This window comes from Rhizophagus irregularis, chromosome 2 (genome assembly GCF_026210795.1).
Source record: "Rhizophagus irregularis chromosome 2, complete sequence".
NCBI lineage: Eukaryota > Fungi > Glomeromycota > Glomeromycetes > Glomerales > Glomeraceae > Rhizophagus > Rhizophagus irregularis.
Genome location: NC_089430.1, coordinates 2,144,330 through 2,156,555, shown reverse-complemented (window position 1 = coordinate 2,156,555; position 12,226 = coordinate 2,144,330). Strand labels below are relative to the sequence as shown.

The 12,226-nt window shown below is 26.0% G+C and overlaps 1 protein-coding gene across 1 annotated transcript; it reads left to right on the top strand.

The window, feature by feature from the left end:
• Positions 1–10,628: 10,628 nt before the first annotated feature.
• Positions 10,629–12,030, top strand: OCT59_011867 (uncharacterized protein; the record flags this gene model as incomplete). Its single annotated transcript, XM_025318613.2, has 4 exons — positions 10,629–10,883; positions 10,978–11,084; positions 11,154–11,288; positions 11,373–12,030. 4 exons carry the CDS (start codon positions 10,629–10,631, stop codon positions 11,899–11,901), a joined length of 1,026 nt encoding a protein of 341 aa, XP_025175659.2. The 3' UTR covers positions 11,902–12,030.
• Positions 12,031–12,226: the final 196 nt, after the last annotated feature.

The following is a 12,226-nucleotide window of genomic DNA, read 5'->3' as shown; positions in this document are numbered from 1 at the left end:
TGTTGTGTGGTTTATTCGGTTTATTCGTGGAGGGGAGAAGGTAGATAACGTACACCTTGCCAGTGTGTCGGTATCGGTGATAATGTTTCGCTTTGAGCGTTTGATTAAGCAAATAAATTTGATTGGTTAAAGTTTTATGAAAGAAAAGAAAAGACCTATCGGATTAAAATATTCTTAGTTTATACATTTCAATAGTAAGATAAATCAACAAAAAAAACTAGAAAAAGGCATTCTTGGTTATTAGTTTCATCAGTTTCATCTGTAATGAGTTACTTATGCCACTCCACACCAATTCTTCATTTAACATAACATATGGGAAGAGAAAATTGATTTAAAGGATATAGGGTTAATATGAAACAGTTATCAATTTAAAATGGAATAGCATTAAAATTGATGATTGCTTTAGATAATGGGTAAAAAATCTAACATATAAAGAATAAGGCAGAGATATCAACTATCAAATTTATTTGTTAAGAATGTATGCTACAATGTAAATTGGTCACATTTAAATTAATCAAGAATGAAATTATCATTGATAAATTAATGGCTAATGAACTGGATACGACGATAAGAGCGTTCCATAAAAAAATTTTCTTCAAACATTACCTACAATGCCTTCAACCATAATGATAGGTTATTCTATTATTAGAGAAGCAACACGTAGATTAATAAAAACGAAATTCTTCTCAGTTGCGGAGAAAATGAATTTTACTAAGGCTTGTAATGGTTATTTAGATGGATCGCGATCATAAATTTGGTTAATAAGATGCAATGAGGTAATTAATTTCAAAAAGAGTCAGATATATTTAGGAAAGACAAAAGGAAGTTTAGATCTGATTGGGTAGATGTAGATTTGGAGGGATTGGCGAGTATAGTAAAGTTGAAAAATGATGGAAAAAAATTAGGAAATAATAAAAAATAATAAAAGAAAATTAATAGATCACGCAATAAACAGTACCGTTGGTAACAAATAGGATATAGGAAAAATTATGGAACAATCAATATATAGGGAACTTATGTAGTACATGAAAAAATGAAAATGCTACAACTTCATTGGAAAAAATGAAGGCGTGGTATTGAGGGAGAATATGAATTTTTATAATTTAATATAATTAGTTAATAAAATATTTGTGCTAGGGTCCCGGACCCCATGAAAATTTTATAGTTTATTATTCTATTATTAAATTAGTCTTAAATTATAGGTTGGTTTTACAAGGTATAATTAGTCATCTTCAAGATATTTTTTACATACCTTCCATATTAAATCCATCTGTTTTTTATTGTTCAAAAAATTTTACCAAGTTTTGCATGGGTTTGGATAGGATCCCGAGTTATATATATGGTCAGGGGATAGCCACATTTACTATTAGCTCTACGCATTTCTTCGGGGCCAGCACTATGTAATGCTGGTCGGCATTATTCACAAATGGAAGCGATCTACATGATTTTGTGGCTCATTCTAAGCAAATAACCAGGACCACCTTTCTATGTATAGCTCGGGGTCCCGTCTGGATGCGTCACCTAAAGACATTTGAATTTGCACTTCAACTTCTTCAGAATAATTTTTATCAATTTTATCTTCACTATCCTCATCAGGAAATTTTTTTCCACTTAAAATTAACATGGAAATCTACATCGAATATTGTGGAAATATGTGGAAATCTGAATTTTCCAAATATCTTGTGACAATACGCGTGGTATTTTCGTCGTAGATCCACAAATTCGATTCAAAATTTCATGATGCAATTTTATGATATCATTGTCATCTAAAAATTCCTCAACTGATAATATTTTTTTAGATAAATATTAAGACCCTAATTATTATTGATTTTTTTTTCCTTAAAAGAAAATCAAAGTAGTAGTTTAAAAAAGAAATATTTGTTAGTAGTGGGATATGCCAATTAATTGAAATTATTTAAAAGTACATTTTGATAAACTCACTTGGGATGATAAGTCAAATTTGGCACTTCAATTGACTCGTGCCTGTCATATCACGGATTTTTGAACCGCTACCGGGATGTAATTATTTCATCACTACAACCATCTGAAGAAACTTGGTGCAGTCTCGACGTTACCTGGCCTCAGACTTTTTTAAGGACGTCAGAAAACTTAATGAACGAGGAAAGGCTGTATCGTATTTACATGATGAAAGAATTGTGCATCATGATTTAGTGATTAATTCCTTTTATATTATGAATATAAAGTATAATGTACAATTTATTCTCCTTAATTAAATGTTTTTAATTATCATACGTACCTAAAGCACTTAAATGATATATTATTTCATCAAGGTACATCAAATTATGAGATTTCGGATTATTAAGAATATATAATACTGTATATATATATAATTATTTATTATGATGTTCATGTTGATCCAAAAATTTCTGAAAAAAAAAGAACCAACCATCATCAGATGAGGCCATGCTCTTTAAATAAAAGGAGCGAAATTTATAGCATTGATATACTCTTATGGGAATTATCCATTAGTTGGCTACCTTTTGCTAATGCCTATCCAATCCATTCTTTGTATGGCTTTGGAAATTTTACAAGATCTTAGATTCCTGATATTATGTAAAAATTTATACCGGTATTAAAATATATTATTTATATACAAAATATATTTTTTGATCAATTAAGCGATGTATACAATTTACAATACTTTATAGAATGTTGGAATAACAAACCAGATAATTGTCCAATTATCAATCAAGTTATTACAATAGGTAAGCATACTGCATGTTGTATGGAGAATTATCTTTTTTAACCATATTAGAGTGAGGATATCAACAATTATTAGCTAAGTTAATGAAATAGCTATGCAACGTAAGGAATCAAATGATCAGACAACGGGCATCTTGTATCAGTGCTACCCTGACTAGAATTCTATAGTCCAGAGCAAAGTGTGGGTTTAAAGTAATCTGCAATGCTGGCTAAACTATTATAATGCCAGCATACACCAATGGCAGACAAATTATGAATACGAATGATTTTGGGCTAGATTATTATTGATTTTCAGATCAACTTGAAATCTTGAATCTTAATTTGAGCTCTAACTCACTCTCCCTGTAAAACATCTGATCCGTGTTTTATTTTTCCATGTTTTTTCCGTGAATGTATCATTTTAATGGAATTTATAGCCTTAAATCATGGAAATTTTCATCTCGCTAACACGGATATCCGTAAATGTATCATTTTCACAGAATTTTTATGGAAGACACGGAGAAATAATGGAAATATTCGGATAAAAATTTTTTATAGGGATCTTCAAGTCGTAATATTCTTGAGCCAATTTTTCCTGATTTAATATTAGTTTATTTAAATTAAAAGAATAAAATTTATTTAATGTTAGAAACAGTTTAAAAAAAAAATTGTCAAATATCTCCTCTTCCAATTTTAATAGATACACTCATACACAGGATTGCTGAAAAAAGCGCGGTTACTTCCAACAATTCTACTTCTGAAATTATTTCAAAATGACATAGTAATAATTTTATAAATTGTCCTCTCATTCTACACATCGTGATTATCTTCATTATATGTTAATATTACCTTGTCACTCAGTTATTACGTACATACAGAAAAATACTTTTAAAACTAAATTTATTTAACCTTCACTAAATTACCATATGAAAAAAAAAAATAGAAATTACTACAAATTTTAAATTAAAATATTCATTTCCTTACTAACAAAGTTAATTTGTTTAAAAGCACAAAATTGTAATTATTGGTGGTGAAACAATTTTTCATAAGATACTATATGGTTTTTTAAACTATGAAAATACTTTTATTTGAAAATTACTTTTTAATTAATTGAAATACTTCATAATCTTCTACATCAAACTTTCTGGAATTCCTATTCTAGGATAACGATCTCCATTATCAGAAGAATTAGTATACCACCTATTATTTTTACAAAATAAATTACCCATACTTGGTCCATAATTATATTCACAATAAACAGCTACATTGGTCTTATTAACATACCCTAATTTTGCAGTGGAAATATTTCTTCCATTTGTAAAATTAAATAAAAAACTATCATTCGCAGCTTTATAACCCGAGTTTCCATTCCAATCAAGTGGATTATATCCTCCAATTAATTGCGTTGAGTCTTTAATTTTTGCTACCCAAATAGTTGCTCCTTTATTGTCACAATTATTATGAAAAGTTTTAGTGTCAATTCCATCCCGACTTGAACGATATAATAATTTAAAATCATAAGGACAACTTTTTCTATCATAATAGGAGGATTCTTTTCTACCAATCCATGAAGAAAAAAGAGGAATGTGTTTCGATTCAATCAAGGTTGAATTTATTTTTCTTGAATTAGGTAAATTAACTTTAGGTTTTACATTAGGAACTATATGATATTCTAAGAGATCATGAATTAAATTTGGTGGTAAGATTTCCTTGTAACAATAAACTTTGTAAAAGAAATCTGTAGGTTCAATATCATAAAATTGAATAAAAGGAATAAATCTGTGCAATTCTCTCTCAATCCTTGTAATATCATCTTTATTCCATTCTGTTGGATTTTTCTGTATATTTTGTTGAGCAAAACTCCATTTTAATAAATACTCCCAAATTTCAATTTCATCCATATTTAAGTCTTCCCTTTTTAATAATAATTCCAATAAAAAAGCTTTTAATTGAATAAATTTTTCAGAATCAAATAAAATTTTAGGTTCATTACAAACTTTTTTAAGACAAAAATTCCATAAATCTGTAAACTTTTCATGTTAATAAATAATTTCAAAGATTTCGATTGGGCTCTGATTTAAAAATTCGGTTTGATGTTCAATCAAAAATTCTTGAATATAAATAACTAACGAATTGATATATAGTTCATCCACTACCATCAACAACTTTAATACATCAGGACCTTGTAAATTCTTCAATTCAATATTTCCACAATAAATAAACCTAATAAAATTAATAGTTAGAAATATTTTATTAAATAAAAAATGTTAAATTATTTACATAGTATATTACCTAAGAATGATATTAAATAATTGTGGTGAAATGTTTGGCTTTCTAAAAATAAATTTTCCATCCTTTTTCTCGACCCGTTCGTTAGAAAATTCAGAACGAAAATATTGAGATCTAGCACATAAAATATTTGAATGAGCATGAATTTCTTTGACATTTTGATCTTCTCCGACATAAATAATAACATCATATCCAATTTCTGTCTCAAAAAATTTTTCATAATCGCTAGATAACTCTGCCAAAAATTTTGAAGACATTGTTGAAATAATAAAGCAGCAAAATTTAAAATTTAAAATTTCAAGTCGAAGCCCTATTTATATTATTTTACGATGATCATGTAACTGTAAATTTCTATAAAGGGAAAAAAGATTTTAATTGCTGCGCATTTGTGTTTATTATTTATTTTGTATGTTTCCACGCCAGGTGATAGCTAACGTCCCTTCCGGCCCTGAAAAAAATGTGTATAACTAATAGTAATTTTTTTTTGGCTGATTTAAGGGGCCTTGTCAAATGTAAATTGACGCCTGACAGCTAACACGGTAATAAACACTTTTTTTAACATTTTATTTATAAGTGTAGTTTAAAAATAATTTCGAATGAAATGTTTCTGATTACATTTTTTTATGTGATAAAAATTTAAGGCTGGAATATTTAATGTCTAATTATACCTTACATATATCTGACGCACGTCAGTAATCACACTGAAACAAATCGACACCTGAGGTATAATATATATAATGATATAAGGCTATAAGCGTTGTTTTCGAATAATATCCTTATGTATTCCCTCACTTCTCTATACAAATAAATTGATGGTTTTCAAGTTACAATTTCATTTGAAGAAACTTTTTTTTTTTTGAAAACAATGTATTACATGCTTTTTAAAGTCATCATATATTCGCCAAAAGGTCAAATAAATTATTGGCAAGAAAGCTGAGATTTAAAAATTTTGATAAATTTTTTTATTGTTTTAATGCACATTATTACGAAAATAATGGTAATAAAAAATTTGTTCAGTATGAAAAAAAAGAACTATAATTTATGTAAAAACTAAATAGAGAAGATTATAGATCAAAGTGCAAGAACTAAGAAAGAGAAAGAACGTTGATTTTTTGTGAAACAAAATGATATTAAGCAATAAAAAAAAATAAATGAGACTGATAACGATCAGCTGTGCCACCACAAGATCCAGAATAAGGTGTCTAACCTCTCAGGTCTAGGATAAGAATCCTAAACTCGGGCTTCTCGTTGTAAGTATAGCTTTCATATACAGTATTATCATATACGTAGAAATCGTATAATATTTGTTTTTCAAAAATTTTTCATATTGCATACAAAATAGAAAATACACGATAAAAAAACTAGTATAATAAATAAAAAAGATAAAAATATTGAAATAAAACTATGAAATAAATAAGTCAAATACAGTAATTGGTTTTACTAGAATAAATCTACTATTCTTTAATTTCTTTGTCTATTTCGTCACTTATTTTAATATGCTTTCCTATTTTTTTTTTAAATAAAAAATAAAAATTAATATAATATAATAATTGCTTTTGCATTGTATAAATAAAAGCTTACTTACCATTATCTTGAATTTCAACATTTAATTCTTCAATATTTCGCTTTCTTAAAGGATTAGTTTCTGAATTTAATGAATTTGAGCAATACTGAATGTTTGAATTTTGAATAATAGAATCTCTATTTGGTTAAAATATAATAATTCAAATTAATATCATCAATATTAGCAAAATTTTTATTCTTTTTATTCGTACCTTTGAGTATCATCTATATCTAGCTCATATTCTTTTGTAATGTATTCTAAAAGAAACAAGAAGGTAAATAATTAATTAAGTTCTTTTGATATTAATTATACTTGTTAAGAATTACCATTTATATCAGTATTTGATTCTTCAATTAATGTCTCAAGCTTATTATCTAAGATAATTAAATAATTATTGCTAATATTGTTAATGCTAACGATATTATAAACGTAAAAGAAATAGAGTACATACTTTGTTTTCATATTAAATGAAGTCATTGAAGAAATAACAGAAGATTTGGAGATCAAAGAATTTAATGGTCTACTTGTATAAATTGCATGCGAATGACGAGGTTTACTGAATTCGGGACCAAGTGATTTTGATTTTATTAATTCTAATCGTATCTCTTCAGCTTGATTAAAAATATGATCATCATCTTTTGTTGTTAACCAATGATTAACAGTTTCGCAAATTTTTTTTGCCAAAGGTCTCTTTTTAGGATCAGAATTCCAACATTTTCTCATTAAATTAGCAAAATCTTCAGGAGTATCATCCGTAATTTCAGGTCTTTTTCCATCAATAATTTCATAAATAAAATTACTATCATGTTCTATATTAGCAAAAGGTTTACAACCAGTCGTTAACTCCCACATAATCATACCCATACTATAAATATCAGATGCTTTTGAAAATTTAGCACCTTTAAATACTTCTGGTGCAATATAAGGTATTACACCATATATTTCATTATTTGATGAAGTATTATTTGCAGGTTGTGATAATCCTAAATCTCCAATCAGATATTGGTCTACTTTACATGAACCATTTTCAATTATTTCAATCAAGATATTTCCACTATGAAAATCTCGATGTATGAAGTCTTTTTCATGAATAGTTTGTAACCTAATTAAAAAAATTTTAGTTAATATCTTCATAATATTGATATTAAAATTATAAATAATGTACCCATCTGAAATTCTCCATAAAATATATAATTTTTCCTTCCATGTAATATTTGTAAAATTATCATGTAAATAATTATATAGATTTCCTCCATTTGCAAATTTCATTATAAACATAAATTCATTTGTTAAAGGATTTTTTGTAATTCCATGACATCTAATAATACATTCAAATTTCTCATCATAACATTGATATAGTGATTTTAACTAAAATACAGAAATATTAAAATTAAAAATTATTAATATAATAAAACATTCCAAAAATATACTATAATTTTTACTTACTTCATTTAAAAAATCGTTACTAGGATCTTGAGAATTTAAAAATCCTTTTACAGCAACAACTTTTCCATCAATTTTAGCTTTATAAATAATACCAAATCCACCTTCTGCTATTTTTTCTAAATTTTTAATTTGTGAATATGGAATCCAATCAATTTTTAATTTTGAAGGGGAAGAATTCAACTTATCTTTAATATAACTATATATTTTTAATGGATTGGTATTTTTAATATAATCATCAATTTGAAAATCATAATCAATAATTAATTTTGTAATACACAAAAATTTATCTATAGTATCATTGTATCATTTCCACTGATACTAATATTAGTAAATAATAATCTTTTACATTTTTTACATTGAGATTGACTTGTAATTCCAAAAATGATATTTGTTGTCAAGCAATATCTACATCCAGTATAAATTATAAAGCAATTTGAACACCATTTTTGACAATTAGATTTAAGTTCTAATTGTGAATTACAAGCTAAACATTGATAATAAGCATCCCACCATGGTAAATAAAGGATTGCAATAGGCTTTTTAATTAAAGATGATTCTAATGATTCAAAAAAAAATTGGGAATGATCATTTATAATAATTTTTTGATCATAATTCATTATGTCAAACTTATATTTTGTAACTATTTGTCTAAAGAATGAAATTTCAGAACAATAACTACACCATTCTTGAATATTTTCTGCACAAAAACCCAAGGTTCTAGGTTCATGTTTATCACATTGAGTATTTTTTGTACTTACACATACATCTATATTATAGTTATTTTCTGAATATTTAATATAAATGAATAAGCAATATTTGCAATATTTTTGTTCAAATAATAGTGTTTGAGAATATTTCCTTTTACAATAATAACAATAATAACAGGTTTCTTCTTCATTAATAAAAGGAATAAACATAATTGGCATAGCAGAATTCCCATCATTATTCTCCAAATTTGTAATTTGAGAATGTGAAATTAGATCTGTTGATGATTTTAAAGGGAAGCAATTAAGACCTTTAATAAAATTATACACTTCTAATGGATTAGAATTTTTATCAATGTTACTTATATAATTGGAAATCTGATTAATATGATTCCGAGTTAAAAAGGATTCTTTGATATCGGTTACATTGATTTTGATAAATGATGTTCTTTCACATTTTTTACATTGAGATTAATTCGTAATTCCGAAAATAATATTTGTTGTTAAACAATATCTACATCCAATATAAAACATACAGCAATATAAACACCATTTTTGATAATCCGAAGTAAAATTTAGTTGTGAACTACAAATTATGCATTGATCGTGTGTATCCCACCAAGGTAAATAAATAATTAGAACAGAATTTTCAGTATTTTCAGCTAAAGTTGATTTTACCCATCTACAAGAAATTTGATAACAATCTGAACATAAAAGAAAATGTTGGTCGATTACTTTTCCACATAATTTACAATTATCATCAATATGAGATGGAGAAGGTAAGTAATCACTAATTACTTGTTTAAAATATAAAATTTTGGAGCAATTTTCACACCATCCTCGAAATTCTTGAATTTCGTATTTATCAAAATCTTTATCTTCATGATTATTACATACAATACTATTATCCGTATATATGATAACATCGATTATGACCCATTTAAATAAATAGAAGTTATGTAATTGATCTATTGAGGGAGTAATATTGTCATTATTATTTAGTATAAGCTTAATATATCCAGATATGCACTTTTTACAATATTTTTGGTTAAATAAAAGTGTTTTAGAATATTTATTTCCACAATCACAGTTATCCTTGTTTTTATTGAAAGGAATAAATGAAATTGGTATAGAACTAGATTTTAATCCTTTTGCTTTTATCTATTTATTTGCACTTTTAGCTAAAGAACCTTCCATTATTAAGTACTAATGAGACGAAAATTTATTTATCTATTTCGGAAATATAATTCAGAATTTTTATGCATTATGCAGATTTCGAATTTAAGAATTCAATGGATATATATGTAGTAATACATTAATTATCTTTTTATGGTAAACAAGTCGGTCTCTGTAATACTTTTGCAAATGCAGATCCGAAAAAGTCTAGTTTATTATATATTTTAAGAATGAAACACAATTGATAAATAAAAATTTAATTTTATTCTTGGTTTATTATTAGTTTACAACTTCTTTTTTGTGACAATTATATATTTATATGATCATGAGCTAAAAAAGTCTGATTTTATTTAGTAACAAAACATGAAATGACTAAAATTTTATTTCTGTATAATTCCTGTATTACGACTATTTTTTAATGGTTTTTCTAAAGTTCTCATATTCTTCTATCGATTATTTTTTTTTTTTTAGAAAATTTATTTTATTGTTACGTACAAAGCGAATATTTTAATAAGGATATGTGCATTAATTTTGGCTAGAATTAAAGAATTATTAACAGTTAATACATTTTTAAAAATACTTTATGGTTTTAAACTGCGGTCCTGAATGAACTTTTGTGAAATTTTTTTTTTTTTTTTAACTTTTGTGAAATGTGAGCTCATACAAACTAGGTTTAATTAAGTAATATGATTAATACTTTTTGGGTAAACGTGTAACAAACTAAATTTTAACTTTAAAATGACCTCATGTTGATCAACGTTCAACAACCATTTTTTGTTTTAGTATTTGCTGCTGATTCGTTTACGATGAATTTACAAAAAATTTTTAAACAAAGAAATTTTTCTTTTTTAAATAAAAATATTATCAATAAATCATTTACGACTAAATTTAATTTAAGTCAATTTCATACATCTAATACATCTAATAAAGAAACTATTTTTATTGATTCTAGTGATAATGTTAAAATTGAAGTTATACATTATCCTCCTACTAAACAAACGGTAAAAAAAAAATAATAAGAAAACGATTACAAAATAAAAAAAATTAAATTTTATTTTCTATTTATTATTAATTTTTTTTTTACTCATTTATTAGAATTATCCGCCACTCTTATTTATTCATGGAGCATTCCTCGCTGCTTGGTCTTGGGAAAATTTTTCTAATTGGTTTTCAAATAAAGGATATGAATGTTTTTCTTTGAGGTTAGTACCATAATTGTATGATTAATTCAAAATTTTACATATTTAAAACATGATTTCGTTCATATATAGTTTCCGAGGAAATGGGCAAAGTACGAAAACTCCAATAAGGGATAAATTTTGGACGTTGGAGGAATTGGTAAATGATATATCATCTGTGACTGATGAAATCACTGAAAAAACTAAGGAGAAACCTATCCTTGTTGGGTAATTATAAAAAATATATATATGGATTTTTTTTATACTAAAATGTATTAAATTATTTAATGAGTAAATTATAATTTTAACTAGACATTCAATGGGTGGAGGACTTACTCAAAAATATCTTCAAGATAATCATCATAAGGTGTCAGGAGGGGTTTTACTTGCATCAGTATCACCATTAATTAATAAATCTGGTATCTTTTCAAGTAAAGTGGATTGGCTTACAATTAAAGCATTACTTACATTAAATCCATATTTAATTATTGAAACTCCTGAATTAATGAAGAAAGCTTTCTTTTCTAAGGCATTTCCTGATTCAATGGCTAAAGAAATTCATCCAAAATTAGACAAAAATTGTAGTGTTGTTGGACTTGCTGAATTTTCTAGATCCTTTGTTGATTATAAAAAAATTAAATGTCCAATGATCGTAATTGGTGCTGGAGAAGATGCACTTGCTGATAATTTAAAACACGTAGAAGAAACTGCTGAAGCATATGGTGTTGGTTATGATATGATTGAAGGTTCAGGTCATGAAGTTATGTTAGATCTTAAATGGGAAGATGCTTCTAATGTTATTTTTAATAGAATTCAAGAAAGAATTTTAAATAAGAAATAATGATAAATGATATTTATTTATTTACTTATTTATTGTTATCTTATTTATTTGTTATTTTTGTATATTTTATTCATATCATTTAGTAAAATAAATATATTATCGCAGTTTTCAGAATTCTGTATACGTCATAATTACTTGATGATTATAATTACAGGACAATTACAGGACAATTACTGGACAATTACCAAGTGATTATGATTATAGGACGATTATAGGATGATTATAGGACAATTACAGGACAATTACAGGACAAAATTATCCAGTTTTTGTCCAGTAATCTTCCTGTAATCATAATCTCATAATCTTTTTTATTAGATGACCTGCA